This window comes from Thermobia domestica, chromosome 4, assembly GCF_964235325.1.
Source record: "Thermobia domestica chromosome 4, izTheDome1.hap1.1, whole genome shotgun sequence".
NCBI classification, from domain to species: Eukaryota; Metazoa; Arthropoda; class Insecta; order Zygentoma; family Lepismatidae; genus Thermobia; species Thermobia domestica.
Window position 1 is genome coordinate 279,115,519 of NC_137457.1, and position 18,684 is coordinate 279,134,202.

The 18,684-nt window shown below is 35.8% G+C and overlaps 1 protein-coding gene across 1 annotated transcript in view; it reads left to right on the top strand.

Moving 5' to 3' along the window:
- SdhA (succinate dehydrogenase, subunit A (flavoprotein)) overlaps positions 1-18,684 on the top strand; it is a 58,498-nt gene that overhangs the window by 27,056 nt on the left and 12,758 nt on the right. Inside the window, exons 8-12 of the mRNA XM_081755973.1 lie at positions 1,286-1,454; positions 2,459-2,654; positions 9,396-9,593; positions 11,116-11,307; positions 17,951-18,094. Coding sequence (XP_081612099.1) covers positions 1,286-1,454; positions 2,459-2,654; positions 9,396-9,593; positions 11,116-11,307; positions 17,951-18,094 — 899 coding nt within the window. The remainder of the gene's footprint in view (positions 1-1,285; positions 1,455-2,458; positions 2,655-9,395; positions 9,594-11,115; positions 11,308-17,950; positions 18,095-18,684) is intronic.

Sequence of the window (18,684 nt, forward strand, 5' to 3'; positions counted from 1 at the left end):
ACTTTTCCAGATCCGCCTCGTATTAAATGCTTGCTCTGTAGTAACAATGAACAAGAACAGGGTTGGCTGGTTTAAACCATGGTTTAAACCAAGGTTTAAACCAGCTGGTTTTTTTAAAAAAAAAACAACTGGTTTAAACCAAACAACAAAAAAATGTTCGTAAAAGTGTAAGTGTTTGTAAAATCTTGAACACACATTTGTGGGTTATCACGTTTCACTCCCGTATATTATTCGTATTATATTCAGACCTAAATTCCCCATTCATTACTCCAAAAGATTATACTACAAAAGCAACTTTTTTTAATAAGTTTATAAATGTTTATTTTGTGATTTTTTGTAGTTGTTATTATTGTTATGTAATTGCAATCGAAGAAAAATTCTAAATATTGTTGCGTTTCAATGTTTACTATTGATTAAAAAAATCGAAAATGCCGTACTTTTTGTGTGTGTGCGGGGGGGGGGGGTCATACAGACCCCACGAGAGGCATTTAGTGAAATAAGTATCTTTGGTATCTATTTATGTATAAATGAGTTTGAGCCAAATAATTCTCAAATGATAATTCGTATCTTTACTCACTTTTCTTATTGATATGCAGATTAAGTCGGTGTATTTCTTTAATTTGGACCAATAAAAGTCGTTAACTAACTTGAACTAAATTAGTTCTTCTGTACTCTGTAGTACTTTAAAATTGTTCATATGTAATTCTGTGTAATGGTTTCACTTGTGCAACTGTTTATCTTTTTGTCCTTCTGAAATGACTCTTGACAATTATATTAAGAAGCATGTAAAGATCAGTACAACGTATATTTTTTTTTTTTTTTTTTTTTTTATCAGGATTCCTTCATGAGTGAGTCGGTAGACGTATCGCATTTGTGGCCAATTAGTCCTGGTTCCGAGTTCAAATGGAGGACAATTTCTCTCGGATGTAACTTGAGAAGCGGTTTTTATTCCGCTTTAAGCTTATGTGACCCCTTCCAGCATAACCCGGTTGTTGCATAATAACGTCAAGGCGAAACAAACTTATTTCTGTCCATATATGATATGAATATATAGAGCAAATTATTTAAACCATAAAAACCTGGTTTAAACCAAAAAAACCGGTTTATTTGTTTTTTTTTATAAAAACCATGGTTTTTGCCAACCCTGAACAAGAAAAAGAAATAGTAGATAGTTTAGTGAAGATCCGTAAACAATCAGAAAGTGGCGAGAATTCTTAAAAAGCATACAATATTCTTTACATTAGAAGTTAAGATTCTGTTTTTTTAACTGTACCTTTGTGTGTAGGTATCTACGGCGCTGGCTGTTTAATTACGGAAGGTAGTCGAGGCGAAGGTGGTTACCTGATTAACAGTGAAGGAGAGAGGTTCATGGAACGATATGCGCCAGTAGCCAAAGATTTGGCCTCACGAGATGTCGTATCCAGAGCAATGACCATCGAAATCAGGGAAGGAAGGTAAGAATTAATGCAATTTTACTTTATATAGTAATTTTTATTTTTTGTCAATGTGTATGAAACAATATTGGAAAATAGACTACTAAACTGGCGAGAATCTTAACTCCGGTCTTCTGCTTACGGCGGACCGGAACACATGTACAATTTCCTTTATGATGATTTCTAATATATTACTGTGAGACCAGTGGTTCCTGAAAGTAAATAAGCCTTGCTTGTAAAATATGGTTACCAGTTCGCATATACAGAGATCGATACCTGTGTATCGTGAGTTGCACCTACCTCAGGGAATTCCATGACGCCACCTTTGATGATACCTTTATTTGATGGCCCTACACTCAGGCAAGCTTTCGCCTGGCATTGGAGTTTCCATTGGAGAAGGCAGGCACGCCGTTCAGCCACATCTACTCCTCTTCACATGAGGATTGTAGCCAGGATGAGAGTTGGCTTGTTTCTACCGTACAGGAGCCATCTCACTCCTCGCCATTCCTGCTTCTTTTAACACATGTCATTCTTCGATACTGTGAATCCACGTTCCTGCACATCTTATTTATTGCACTATAACTGTGCTCGGCATCGGAAAGCGCCGTTATGTAACCTTCCCAGTAGGGGTTGGTTTTTGGTGGCATTCTTCAGCACGAGCGTTCACCACACGTAGCACACTGATTGATAACGAATGGATCTATTTGACCGATAATGTCATTCAGTTTGCGCAAGGTGGCACTACTACCCCTTGCGAAAATCATCTCTATAAATCGAAAACGATCTGTGTGTTAAAAGAGAGAATTTAACCTTGAATTTCATATACTTTTGTAATGGTTTTACTCTATAGTACTAGGTTTTCCTTCCTACTTACGTAAGATTTGCATGTTCTTTGTTCTGATGATTGCTCAATATGACTAATGAAATCTTCGGAAAGATTCTATACGCATTATCAATTTAGAATATGATGTAATTGCTACACCTACTACTGGTGTTTCAGAGACACAATCTTATTAATTTTGCAGAGGTTGTGGACCAGAGAAGGACCATGTATATCTGCAGCTTCACCATCTTCCACCAGAACAATTAGCAACTAGACTGCCGGGCATCTCAGAGACTGCGATGATCTTTGCTGGAGTAGATGTTACGCGAGAGCCTATCCCAGTGCTGCCTACTGTCCATTACAACATGGGTGGCGTGCCTACAAACTACAGAGGACAGGTATTCTTAATTGATTTTGATTGCAAACAATTACAATGGTCATATGAGTACATTTTTATTTTCATTTTGAAAAATCAGTACGTTTTTAACGTTCGCTCACTAGAGGTACAGTCCTTGTGCCGTTGTGGTTTAGGGCCCTTCATGAGCGTACACAGAGACGTGATAGTTGCAATTTTAGTGTCAGGTTTTAGTGGAAGATAGAATGTATTTGTTTACTTATTTTTTTTATTGAAGTTTTGCGTTCATTTTTAGCACTTAGGTTATATGAGACGAAAACTTGCAGTTTAAAGTGGAATTTGAAGCACTGTAATGCGTTCCAGTTTTTCAAAACTCTCCCACCAAGAATCAAATCCGGGACCCCGTGCACCAAAAGCAAGCGCGCCAGCCACTAGACTAACGGGGAGGGAACGTAATGGTATTCTATTATAATGATATACTATAATTCAGCGTTCTGCAAGCTGTAGTCGCCGAGATTTGCCTTGCCTTTTATGATCTTCCTAGATTACAGGTTAGTCCAAAAACGCCCGAAAAACTCAAATTTAAGTGAATTTCATATTACTTGAGTATATATAGCTATAGTTCTCAAATAGTACAGATTAACTACTCACTTGCGTGACAGCCCTTTGTAGGCCTGAGCCGCTTCAACGCCGTCGTTAGCGACGAGCTTAGCTACGTCCACCCTAGCAATGAACACACGGTCAGTGCGTTGTGTCGCTCTATCAGGGATTTTCTGAACCTAGTCTCTTATTCACGTGACTCCTCAGTTTGCCTCATGACGCTGTGTGGACGCCGAAAATTGGGATTTACCGACCGAAAATCGAACCCGGGATCACCCAAATAAGTCCAACGCTCTAACCACTAGATTACTGAGTCCCCTTATAGGTACAGATTACACAATTTAATTAGGTTAAAATTATATATATATAGGGTGTCTTACCTAACTTATTTCCGAAATGACAAAAAATGTAACAAATCTAGTTACTTAAGAATGTACCCATGTCAGGGGCCTATAAAATTCTGTAAACAATAAGTGCCTTTAGGGGTCCCATCATAGGGACCCAACGGCCAATTTGAAAATTTTAAATGGAAACCCCCTATTTTTATTGTAGATTCTGATTCTGCGATCAAAACTAAGCAAGTTTTACTTGAAGCACATTTTCGTTATTGTACTAGGTGGAGCTGTAATTAAAAAGTGGATATCACGTCACCCACTGAAGGCTGACGATAAACTAAATACCTCGAGAAATGCACTTGCAATTTAAGTACGTGTCCAATCATTTTAAAATCTCTATTCATCTAACATAAAATAAAGTTGCCTTCATCTTCACAAAATTCCGAATAGAAACCCTCTACAGTAATGTAAACTCGGATACTGCGACCGAAAATACGTAACTTTTAGTTTATGTATTTTTTTTCGTTGTCCTCCTAGATAATACATAAATCGCAATAACAATAATAATAATAATAATAATAATAATAATATCATTGTATGTCACCTGAGGTTGATAAATAAAAACCTTGTTCAAGAACTGGACATGCTGTGTGGTGTTGGTGCTAAGACTTGCAAACAAGTAAAGTTATGAACATATTTGTAACAATATTCTTCAAAAACTGATATTTTCTGTGAGCTTGTGGACACTATGAAAGTTGATTAACTCTAGCTCCCCTTTGGGACATGAAGTTTCAATTGATAATCGGACATAGTGTCAAAAGATAATTAAGTTTAAGTATTTTTGTCATGTATAGGTAGATACGTATAAACCTGAGAGATAAAAGTGAAGGTGAACACGTAAGGTTGATCGATGGATCTATTAAAGTTTAAAAGGACATCATCATTTTGTTGTTACGGTGATGTCGATGTGCATAATTACGATTTGATTTGAAACTGCATGTAATTCCAGCTGAGAAGTGAAAGTAAATATGAACATGTAAAGTTGATCCGTAGATCTAAGAGAGCAAATGTGCTCTTATAAACTTGGTGGAACAAATACCATTTGACCAGAATATACATGTCTGTCACCAATATGTCACTCTGTAAATTCTTATGGTTGATTGTAAATTACGTCCAGCAACGTAGAAGCCATTAGATATTGGTAGCAGTAAGCATTATTACAGAGAATCTCAGAATCTCTGAATACTCAAGCTGTATTTCAACTGGATTGTATTAGAGCTCTCGAAGTAAAGTTCTAACGCTCTCGATGATACGAGGATGGGGCAATCACCAAAGATCATGTGCTGAAGTAAGGGTAATATTTAACGAAAAAAAATCGCGTTCCCCACAATCCCATTTCGAGATCTACTGTTGAGTGCGTCGTAAGACGCGTCGAGGAAACGGTAACTATAAAGGATTGTAACATTCCTAGTCGACCGAAATCGACGACAAACAGCTTGATGTTGCAGTTAGTTGTTGAAAATACTCAACTTAGCCTTCATAAAGCTGCTGAACAACATGCCATTAATCACGTTTCTGCGAAAAGAATGCATTTAAGAAGCAGACGGATCTCCTGACTGTGGAATGTAAGAAAGAGTGTGACAAGAATTAACTATCAAACTGATGTATGTTGAATTACAAACGGCACTCATCTTGAGCAACTTTGACGAAGAACATAATACGCATGTATTTATAATCAAAAAATAATTTTGAGTTTTCTGTCATTTAACATAAGCAGCATGTCACTGTGACTAAACACACGCGAGTTATTAACCTTTGAAATCGGGAAAATCATTTACAATAGCCCACTGTCAGGCCGGTAGCCAGCCCAAAAATGTAGGGGCAGGAGGCGATCCAACCATATTCTAGTTCATTTGCAATCCTACTGTGAAACTTTTAGAGGAGCAAGCAAAAATTTAGGGGGGCGGCACCCCCAGACCCCCGTGGATATGGGCCTGCTCTGTATATCAATTATGTTTCTTTGCGCTTTATCCGGTTTTCTAAATTTGTTCTGTGAAATCTCCTGTCATTTTTGCTTTTACGTACTAGTGGGAAATAATTATCTTATTTAATCTGTTAGTGTCACGTGATATTTAACAAAAATATTGGTCTGCTTGACCTTTACAATTCTAGGGAAGATGTTTCTTGTTGCAAAACACAAAAACTTTTCTTTCCATATCGTAATGGTCTACCACGGTCGCATTGAAATGGAAATATTGGGCACGTATTTCGTACTTATTAATTGCACGTGTATTTCTCGAGATATTTAGTTTATTATCAATCCCAGGTAGCGTACGATGATATTATTATTATTATTATTATTATTATTATTATTATTATTATTATTATTATTATTATTATTATTATTATTATTATTATTATTATTATGTGACTAAGCGCCATCTAGGCGGATAACGAAAAATACTGCAAGTAAAATTTGCGTATTTGCGGTCGCAGAATCAGAATCTGCAACAAAAATAGGGTATTTCCATTTAAAACTTTCAAGTTGGCATCTGAAGCTATATGATGGGACCCCTGGGAACCTTTATTGTTTACAGAATTTTATAGGCCCCTGACATGGGTACATTCTTACGTAACTATATTTGTCACATTGTGTCATTTCGGAAACATTTGAGGTCGCCAAGATAGGAGACGTACGTACAATATTATTCATTTTTTTGCGATTACAGCGCCATCTATTACTATAATGAAAAAGTGCTTCAAGTAAGAGTTGCTTAGTTTTGATCGTAGAATCAGAATCTCCAATAAAAATAAAGGGTTTTCATTTGAAATTTTCAAGTTGGCACTTGGGGCCCTATGATGGGACCCCTGGGGGCACTTACTGTTTACAGAATTTTATAGGCTCCTGACATGGGTACATTCTTGCGTAACTAGATTTGCCACATTTTTTGTCTTTTCGGATCGCAAAATATATAATATGTAATATAACAGGCGATCAACTGAAAACCGTTCAGTGGTCATAATTCATCAAATAAATTTTATTTCTAGCGGAAACTTGTACGCTATCTAGAGGCGTCTATGGCTAGCGTGTAGTAAAAATATTGTTGAGAAGAAGTCACCATGGGCGTTGGGACACTTGTCCCATTGTGTCACTAACTTACAAATGCCGTCCATATAAAATTTGGACGGCCGACTATCAAACCAATCACGCACAGCGTCCTGAACCTCAGCGTCAGACTGAAATTCTGACCGGGGCCGCGGTGGCTCAGTGGTAGAGCGTTCACCTCTGGTGCTTGGGTTCCCGGGTTCGATCCCAGCCCCCGCCAAGTGAACTTTGTGGTGGACAAACACCGTGTGCGTGGGTTTTCTCGGGGTTCTCCTGTTTCCTCCCACTTTCTTCATTCCACCATTTCATTCATTACTCATCATCACAGTCTCCTTTAGCCTAACCGGCATAAACGTGGTACGTAAAACTCAAAGATTTCTTTTTTTTTTTTAATTCTGACCTTTTAATGCTTTCTTTAGACGCCCAAAGATGTGAAAGTCACAAGCTATGGATTGAATACTAATGCGTCTATCCGCAGCTATAGCCGCATTCACCCTTTCACGCGTGTCTTCTGTGGCAGCAACATGGGCTTGACCAGGACGGGGATAATCAGTGGTTTGTTCACGCCCCTTCCGAAATATTCTGGCCCAGTCCACCACTGTTGATTTGGAGACGCATGCACCGCATGCATCATCTTTCATACGCCGGAACACTTCATCTGGTTGACAACCTTCGGAACTCAGAAACTGGATGACGACACGCTGGTCATGTTTGGACGTATTGGAGATCTTGAACGCCATCTTTCACTCGTTATACCTGCAAAACGGAAACTCATATCAACAACATTCCTACACACAACACACAGGGACATTAGCCATTACACACTATTAAACAAACAGTATCCTCCTACACACTATACCAATAATACATGGAACGAACGGGTGTCAGTTGATAGCCCCTTATATGTATCCTAGTAGCTTATGTATTATTATAAAATATTCTTAACACCTTTCAATTATTTTCTTAAACTAACATTTTCTCCTATTATACACTGATCAAAACAAGAAACTAATTGATATTTAGAGGAGAATGTGTTGCTCTGCTGTCACTCCTCTGAGACGTCCATTGTGCACCTTCCACTTCGATTGACAAGCACTTCTGAACATGTGTTACAGGACGGCAATATTATAATGTCCTTTTCTACAGAAACCATTCACTTGCAGCTATCATCACAATGTTTATGATTGATCTCTCTCTCGGTGACCTTAATAGCCCCGTGATGAAGTTTCCCTTCTCAATACAAATTTTCATGTAGTTTTGAACTGTCAATTCGTTTCCAATTTTGATCTGAGTATAAGACTAATATAAAATTAACGTAATTCTCTTTTTACTACTATTTTAAAATATATATTTATGTGTGTAGTCCAACTATTTTTTTTATTCACTGGAAAGAGTTTTAAAAATACATTGAGAATTTACATTACATTTTTGGACTAAATATTAATGATCGTTCTGAATGAATGTAATTGGTATTTTAAATAATAAAATAGAATTAATGATGTCTAATTTGCTGAGTACTTCTTATGGTATTTGCTACAATTCATTTTAATAGGCAGAATTTACTTCATATTCACCATAGCAGGGAGTATAACATTATGTAAATAATATAGTAATTGTATATTCTATCTAATATTCTATTACTACTATGTAATTTTATGATGTGTTCTGGAATATCTTATTACCTTGCTGTATTTACGACATACAGGTTTAAATTTGGAGTATCAAGCTGTACGAGAATGTATTTTACGAAATGTAAGGTCTCTTTACACGACCATGTTACTTTTCATCTTTCATTTGTTTTATTCTTTATAAAAGTAATCGTAGGGACAGCCCACTTATCCTTCGTTTTAACGGATAAGAAGGTAGAAATTGCGGTCTGAGTTTGTCGACTGTCCGTAAATTCCAATATAAAGTTTGTAATGACTAATGTCCATAATTACATTACGGAAGAAAGAGGAATAATGCGATATTGTACATTTAATCAAGCACACTATATATAAAAAAAAAGCAACGTTTTTAGATTAAAATAACTCCAACTTTTTGTATTCCTAGAAGGTAAATTCTAATATTTTGGATACATAATAGAAAATCCACTTTAAGGACCATAGAGGCTTAGAATATATGCAGTAAGATCTTCACATGCTTATAACTTCAGCATCAGTTTACATTTTAAATTTCTATGCGAAATTACGTATTTTTCTAACGTAACGTATTTTTTGGAAGGTATTTGTTTTTTGATCGAGGCAGAAGACCACATTAAGAGAACTCCCAAGAAATTTGTAATTGGTTATAATTGTGTTAAGTACACTTTGCACATAATTATACGAGGGAACGACTAGTATTGTGGAGCCTCCACACGATAGCTAATTGTTTAAAAATACGTTACTTCGTATAGAAATTTAAAATGTTCACTGGTCTTGGTTATATATATGTGAAGATCTTACTACATACTAAGTTTTAAGCCTTTATGGTCCTTGATTCTTGCTTATGTATCTGAAATGTTGGAAACTGTTTTAGTTTCTAGGAGTACAAAAAAGGTTAGTATTATTTTTGTAGTATTTATTATTTTAATTAAAGTATTCACAGGTGTCAGTGAGAGCTAGTGACAGTGAGTTGATGAGTCTATTGTTGGTCGCAAGCCGTTAGTTGGAGTACGCTGCAATATATATTGATTGTTATTGAATTCATTTATTTTTTAATTATTTATTTTTTCTCTAACTAATAGAAACATTGTATCTTCTAGGTGATCACGTATAGCAACAACCAAGATAAGATAGTGCCTGGTTTATATGCGTGTGGTGAAGTGGCTTGTGCTTCAGTTCACGGAGCCAATAGACTAGGCGCTAATTCTTTGCTTGACTTGGTAGTATTTGGTCGTGCATGTGCTCATACTATAGCAGAACTGGACAAGCCTGGGCAGCGAGTACCTGAACTTAAACCAGTGAGTGTAATGCTTAATATTCATACACTAGCTATATTAGTGTTAAGTTGGTTAAAAAGGTTTCAAGAAATTTAGCTAAAGAGAAATATTTCATTTACTTTCAAGACTCGGTTGTTTTCGTTCAGTTGAAGTTAATTACCTTTAAAACTTTGATGGAAGGTTCTATGTAGTAGTTCGATTGAAAGCTCGTAGCAGAGCAATAGACTGGAAACATATCAGTTACAATGAGTTGTATAGTTCACTCAAAAAATAATTAGGTTGATAATTCTTAGAGTTGACGTCCTAGTAGCTGTCTTTCATTATGAATCAGTGCAAGAGAGAGAGAGTTTTTTGTTTATAACACACTAAGCATGAACACAACAGCAAGTATCACAGCTCACACTAATCATAACTTTATAAACAAATGATACTTTTCACATTAATTTGATACTTATTGTGTGACTGGATTGTTGGAAAAGTTATTTACTCACTTTTGCAACAAATGACGCTAGTGTATTTTTAGAGATACTATAGTCACTCTCGTCTATGTTAATGTTATGTAATTTGACACCTATGTATGTAGGTGACAATTGTACCTTCATTCTTTAAAAAATATGAGAGTTTTTGTTGAATTTTGGAGATCTTGTAACAAGTTGAAAATTAAACCATGCATTTCTTACATTTTTTAGTCCAGTGATAAACGTCTTCAATATCTGCTCTTTGTTGACAAATTTGCTCCCTCGTTAAAAGCATTACAGCCTAAAATTAGCAACGACGACGACTATATTTCTCAACAACGACTATATTTCAACAATACCCATCTTGTTGCTTAGTACTTACATTAGATTTCTATAAAGCTAAAATCATTACAAGGTAGCGTGAAAGGTCATGTTTGTGAAGTACGTTCAGTTTTCAAGATTTTTACATCCTTTTTAATATGTTTTCTCTTCTAATACGACTCATTAAAACATCAACAATTATCTAATGCAACCAAGAAATAAGAAAATTTTATCATCAAGAAAGAAGCAGTAACTTGTGGAAAACTAAGGTGTAAGTTTAACTGGAGGATGAGGATCCAAATTTACATTATTTATTTAATAGAACTATAACTTGAAAAGATAACTTTAACATTTGAATATTAATACTTTAATAATCATAAAAATTGAAAATTTAAAACAAAGAAATGTTATTTACAAATAGCGGTCAGAAATCGTAGTTTATTTTATGTATTTTGTAACACTTTGTAAATATACTAATTGAAACTATGCATCCTATGAAACATTAAGGTTAAGTTATGAACAATAACATATCAAAGATCATATCTTCCGCAATAAAACTAATTTATATTTTTTTGCAATAATTTACTTAAGCCGACGAGTTGGAATTACTACCACATCTTTGAAAAAAAAAATATTTCTTGTATTAACTTATTTTTACATTTTGCTCTTCTGTTATTTGCTGAAAGATGTGAAGAAGTGGTATGGGTAATTAGCATGCGTTTTAAAGATATTTTTGTTAGTCTCTCTATTTGGTTTTTTTGTAGAATGCAGGAGAGGAATCTGTCGCAAACTTAGACAAAATTCGACATGCCGACGGCTCAATTTCCACATCACAGTTGCGCTTGAAGATGCAAAAAATCATGCAAAGTAATGCGGCTGTTTTCCGTACAGGAGATGTTCTGCAAGAGGGTTGCAAAAAAATGGATGATGTATTCAAGTTGCAGAATGATTTGAAGGTAGATATTGTTATTTTTCAGTTTGCAAACTAAGATAGTTTTCTTATTTCTTATGTCTTGTGATTCTAATGATATATATATATTGGTAAGTCGCAAAGTGAAAATAATGAATCATATATAATAATATAAACATACTGTATAATCCATATCTTTGGTCTGCTAATATAATAATAGTTTAGTAACGTCTATACGCATAGTATAGTTCGGAAAATGGAACAATTCAAATACGCGCTGTCAGAATCAAGGTACTTGGCATTTATATGAACACTATGTGAACATAATGCTTTGGGACTCAGTTCTTAGTGGTCATTGTCAGTGGATGGTAAAGATGGAAAAAGAAACCGCATAATGAATGGAATGTTCGTTGTTCTTTTTCTATTTCCTCTTCCACTTTTTTTGTGACTTCATTAATAATCGAGTCTCAATATACTTTGTGATTGCATATGTGTGAGATACTGAAGGTATAATGTAAGTACCTTATGTTTTGAAGCTGTAAGTGCCAGATAAATATCAACATAAATTTGTCAACACGCTAGTGTTGGTATTGCGGCGTCCATCCAGCATCGCGAGAATAATTGAGGAGCTACTTGAACGAAGTAGCGAGCTTCCGTCCCCAGAAAACAGCATTATCAGCGAGGGGAGCCGATGTACTTGACTACACATCACCTCAAAGGCTGCGTGTTACAAGCCAGCTGGTAGGCTCTGGCTTCCTAAGGGCTGTTTCGCCAGAAGTTTAGTTTGTTTAACATAAGTTTAGCAACAATATTTTACGATAAACGATTCCTGAACAAAATGTGATGCAAACATTTTTATAATGTTCAGCAGTTTGTTCAGGTTAGAGCAGTTAGTTCCTTAACGTGAACTCCTATTGAGTGTTGATACGAAGTCTTATAATACACTATGAAATTATTATTATTATTATTATTATTATTATTATTATTATTATTATTATTATTATTATTATTATTATTATTATTATTATTATTATTATTAGCCGCGAAGGATTACGGATCATTTATTGGGTAACAGAACATAAATATCTTACATAAACTTTATGATTAACAGAAAAGTATGCATTATTTACAAACAAGTTAATTTTATATCCGAACGTAGTGATCAGCTTTTTAATGAAGACTAGTCCAAGTCTGTAATTATAGAAGAGGGCAGAAGAGGCTTGTGCTCTGGACGACATGAAAGTCCTGTAATACTTTAAAACATGAAGCATTCACAAACATGATACTTTTGTATTATATGGTGCATTTGGAAAAGTAACATACAGATACACATTCCATCACTTCATGACCATGCATTTCTTGTGAATTAACAAATTTTTATTTTTTAACATGTTTATTATTATAAATTACTAATAAGATACTAGATGCTATAAGGTACACTCGTGTCCAAAATTATTGTCGCATGTCTATAAATATGTTATTGTAGGAATATAATTTGATAATGAATTCGCCCGGTATTTCTTATAATGTTAGTATCTGTATAATCGGCAAGGACATGTATGTGGCAAATTTCATGTCAAAAGAGCAGTAAATAAGAACAATAAAACGAATATAAAATTTTCTTGTCCATTCAGCAACATTTGGTTTTACTCACTCTAATTTTCGTATTTATAATTATTTTGCTATCAAATTTAGCACAAATATACATTTCTCGATTAGACACATATTGTCAGTATTAAAAGTACCCTGCAAAATCATTATAAAACTATATTCTTACAAGAAGACAGTTATAGATATGCGACAATCATTTTGGATATGAGTGTAAATCTGAATATTTAACAATGTGCTTACCTTTGCAGCCGTACAAGTTTAAAAATACTAATGGGTGCAAAGATAAGCATCTTGTTACATATTTATTATAATTATTAGTATTTAATGATGTAATACAGTACATATTTTTACATATTTTGTGTTGATAAAATTTTGACTCAAGTGACTGAATTTTTTTCTTTAATACTTCTGTCGTAATTAGTTGGAATTCAGTTAATAATTTATTGTAATTTGCATAGTGAATTTCCAAAATACAATGGCTGTACAGCTTATAAACATTTTACATTGAATTAAAATTATTAAAACATAAATTTAAAAAAATTGAAGATAAATACCATTTTGTTTTTAAGAAATACAACGAACGTTAACGCGAAATTGGCTTTAAGATAATTTTTAAGAAATTAGGAAAACTAGTTGTTCCCAAGCCTTCGGCTCAAATGCAAAATGCATGCACGTTAATGACATTTTTGGCGTCAAGTGGGAGGCAGCGCAGCTAGCAACAACTATTAAGAGTGACTGACAAGAGTGAGGCGTCTTACAGTTTTAATAAGAATGAAGAAAATTTCAATCTTTTCGCCTAAATGATTATGCAATCCGTAACCCATATCTTTTCGCAAGTTTGAAATAGGCATATTAATGTTACTCACAGACTAAGTTGTTTTTGCTTTATGAATTGGGTGCAGTAAAAGGAAAGTAGATTGAAAACTCTATAAGTTATATCCTGAAGTCATGGAACGAAGATATTAAAATATTTGCCTTAGAGGATAACAATGATCCTAGTTGCGGTATTGGACTAATCTAGTCAGTAAAGAATGAGAATGAATTCGTACTCACCGAGGACATTAGATAGGGTCCAGGGTAGGTCTTTTTCAAATTTCTCCCAGTCGAGTTGCCTGCCGTTTGCTCAATGAATCTGCCAATCGGAGAATGCACGCTGGAATCTGTTCTTTAATAAGGTCTTCAGAGTTACCTCCCTCTTCTTCATGAAAATCTTCGACAAATCAAAATCAAAACGTTATTTGTTCGAGTTTCAGGCGAGGAACCAACCAAATAATAATAATAATAATAACAATATAATCCGAATATTGGAAACAACGTTGGAAACTTCTTTGTAGAGACCAGAGATGTTTAAACTCGCGAACCTAGCTTTCAGACTCAATCTGCCACCAGCTCAAGAATGGAACGCAAGTACGAGTTAGCAGGAAATCTAAAAGTGGATTGTGAGACCAGAGTGTGAATCCGAGCGACCACATATTCAATGAGGGGCCGCGGTAGCTCTGGTAGAGCGTTCATCTCTAGTGCTTGGGATCCTGGGTTCGATCCCAGTCCCCGCCAAGTGGACTTTGTGGTGGACAAACACCGTGTGCGTGGGTTTCCTCGGGGTTCTTCCGTTTCCTCCCACTTTCTTCATTCCACAATTTCATTCATTACTCATCATCCCATGGCATAACCGTGGGACGTAAAAGAGTTCATTTCATTTCATTTCACATAATCAATGAGGTAAATGGGCGCGAACTCGGAACGAGTGTGAGTCTGAGCTAGCGTGAGCCGGAAGTATTGAGATTAGTGAGCGCGAGCCATATTGAGAATAATGAGCCGTAATGAGCCGAAGCACCGATTGCAAAATTGCCGTCTTTGTCAGAGGCATATGTCATGAGCAACAAGTTCAGGGGAAGAAAGAGTAAAGCAATATTATGGAAGATACGTAACATATCTGCTAGGTAATAAGTAGTAATCCTGTGATTCTCTTACGAACGAAGACATTAGCTGTGTCAATCGTTATCTTCTCGCTCACGGATGTGACTGGAACGCGTGGGTCGATTACTTTTATTGTTGAAACATGGTTTTCTAAACTCTTTTAATCAGTACAATGCGGACAGTTTTTGTGACATGGTACTTTCCGTAAGTCCCCGGCAAGAATTAATATGCTTTCGGTCAGAGGCAAAACTTTACATAGTAAGTTGTTTCTATGCATTGAAGCGTTGTGAAGAAATTACCCAAACTTAAGCGAAAGTTACATGAAACATGCAGAAATACATCCAACAGAAACGCCATCACACTGTTTTTTAGCCAGTTAAGATAAAATTATAGTACGAGAAAATACAGTGACTTCAAGATCATAGAATATGTTGTTCTGTCAGTTTTAAAGTTTGTTTTCTTATACGAAAATGGTATCATGTCCTAATTTAAATTTGTCTGAGTTCCTGGTATTTCAGTGGAGGGTTGTTGTTGGGGAACAGTGTTGCCGATAATACTAGCCTACCTAATATATGAGCGTTGCCTAGTATCTTTATTCAAGTTAGACCTTTCGATCCCTTAAAATGTGCCGTTGGTTTTTGAGTTGTTACAAACCTAGAAATTTAAATCAGACTATATTGAATTCAGAAAACGAAAACAGGTGGCTTGGCCGTTAATCAAATGTGGATCTTCGTCTTCACTGTACCAGTACGTTAACCACTATTCCAGCCAGCTCTTCTCCAGCAGTTAACATTGACGACCATTTTTACAATCCGCGGCATAAAACCTGCAACATGAGGATGTAAGTTTATTGTGAAACTACGCCTAACAGCACAGGAAATGAACATAACGTCTAAGTGGAACGAATCACGCCAGGATAAACCTCGGCCCCCTCCCGTGCACACTTATTTTGGGGCAAAAGACTTCGTCATTTCACAATAAACTTATATGCTCATGTTGCAGGTTTCTTTCCGCGGATTGTACATGGACAATTCAGTGATTAGATACTATATATTCAATATCTATGGGATTTTTTTGTGATATAGAGTCTGAATTATTAGACTCACTTGTGAAAAGTCAGAAGTTTTAAAAGCTTGAAATACTAGTAATTTTTATTTTTATTCAAAAGAATATATTTACATTTATCTCCATAGTGATAATAATTAATACCAATATATGCATTATGATATATACGTATATATATAATAAAGTGAATGCTAATTTTGTCAAATAAATGTATGTAATACGGTAGTGAGAACTATAAAATTTCTTTCAATGTTCAGAGGGCTATTTTTGGCAGCTATATTGATGCTCAGCTGTCGTTGTTATGCATTGAATAATGTTATGGAGCTGCTGTTGTATGAAATAAACACGTTTGTTATGATACGTCGTTATTGTGACAGTTAATTGTTGAGCAAGTACAAGTAAAGACATTGAAAACAACGAAAAGACAACAGTTCCATCTGATTTCAGTACGATCACACCAAGTGGACTGTGTGGTGGACAAGATACTGTGTGGTTTTCTCCGGCTTCTCCCGTTTCCTTTCATTTCCTTCACACCACCATTTTATTCATTTCTCATCATTACAATCTCCTTTAGCCTACATGGTATAACCATGGAACGTAAAACTGAGAGATTATATTTTCATTTAGTTTTTATACTTCTAAACTATGCTACGGATAAGTATGGAAAGTCTTATAGAACGCCTATGTGCGTCTGTCTGTCAAGAGGTATCAGAAAGGAAGAAAGCGGTTTCTCGGAATCGATTTAGCTTCCCCATAATAGGTTCCGTCTCCACCTTGAACCTCTTTTTTCAAACTGGGGGGGGGCTCAGTGGTAGGGCGTTCACCTCCGGTGCTTGGGGTCCCTGGTTTGATCCCAGCTCGCGCCGTGTGGACTTTGTGGTGGACAAACACCGTACTCGTGGGTTTTCTCGGGGTTCTCCCGTTTCCTCCCACTTTCTTCATTCCACCATTTCACTCATCCCTCATAATCACCGTCTCCTTTAGCCTAACCGGCATAACCGTGGGACGTAAAACTTCCGTAAGATTTCATTTCATTTTTTCTTTCTTCAAACTGGAAGTGCTAGAAATAGACCATTTCCTATTTTGACGTTGATCACCATTGAGCGAAAATGGTAGTAGATAGCGAGAATCGATCTCTGTAAACGATTCAGCGTCCTAAGAATAGAAACTAGAATTGCTAGAAATCCATTACCACTTCCAGTTTCAATTTTAATCTCCATAGACCAAAAATAGTAAGAGGCAGAAATAGCTTTTTGATGTGGACTAGAGTCCTAGAAAGACTTTCATTTCAGATTTTTTTTTCTACTACGGAGTACAATGGCTCAGTGGTAGAGCGTTTATCTCTGGTACGAGCGAGTGGTCTCTGGTTCGATCCCCGGCGTAGTAAGTTTGTGATAGACAATATCGTATCCGTGAGTTTTCTCGGAGTACTCCCGTTTCCTCCAACTTTCTCATTTCACCGATTTTTAGATCATTCACTTGCCTTAATCATCGTCTCCTTTAGCTTGACCTTTAAACGCCCGCCAAGGATTTGAATGAAATCGTAGACTCTCACGGTGGGGGCCCTCGTGATCCTCCTAATTATCACCGAGTCATGATTGGTACATCGTTGGAAAGTTTGAGACACCAAATTTAGCGAGGTAGCATTTGTGCAATTCCCGCCATATTCGTAGAAGTCTTATAAGGAACCGTTCAGAAAATTAATTTACGTAAAAAAAACTGACTCAAAAAATTGGCCGACTTTGCACTTCCCCTGCTCCCTCCATATAAACAACAAGTACACGTATAGGGTATTACCAATTAGTGAACTACTTCGTTGCTTCATATTCCAAGTTTTATAAGTATACACCCAAGGGTGGGGAGAATGCCCCCGAAACTGTTTCTGAAACTGATTTACGTTCGAAGAACAGGTTTCGTGTCTGACCTTGTCGCTCTATTGCAACGGAAAATTGTAGATCATCTACTTCTAGTTTCAAAATGTTGAAGTCTTAGTTTGGAAGTCTACTGTAGTTCCAAATGTGAAACACAATTCATTTGTTTGAAATTTATTTTTTTCAATGCAATAAGAAACCTCCTAATTGCTATTTTCTTTGCAGATTAGCGATCGTGGAATGGTATGGAATACAGATCTTGTAGAAACCTTGGAATTGCAGAACTTGATATTGAATGCTCTTCAGACTGTTTATGGAGCTGAAGCAAGAAAGGAGTCCAGAGGAGCTCATGCTCGAGAGGATTACAAAGTAAGTAAAGCTTAAGAATGTCGCTCCAGAGAATTGTATCGTTAATAACCAAAGTAATATGCGTCTGTTATATTTGTACAGACGGCAAGTGTTGTAAGAGGTACTACTTTAACATGGAATTTCTTGCATGAACATAAGTTCATAAGAAAACAAGAAGATAAGTTGTGCCTAATCAAATTTGTGAAAGAGCAGTCGTGTACATATTAGTGATGGACACAGGAACCACTTTTTCGGTGCTTTATGGAAAAACTGAAACCAATTTTTGAAATCGTTGAAACAACTGATTTTCAAAACCAGTTTGGTTTTTATCGGAAACCGGTTTAGTTTCCTGTCAAAAGTTTTTTGTTTCTTTGTTAACTGATTACTTGAGGAACAATAACAGATATTGGCCTTGACGAATCTTTTTTTTTTTTCTTCGTAAAAACCGAGCCAGTTTTTGACAAGAATGAAACCGGTTTCGGTTAAAAGAAAGTTTTTGGGGAGCCAAAATGTCGATTTTGGGTTTTTCTACAGACTAGTTTCAGTCATTTTGCGTCTTATGTGTAACACTAACATATAATCAAATATTACACTATCCTAATTACTGGATA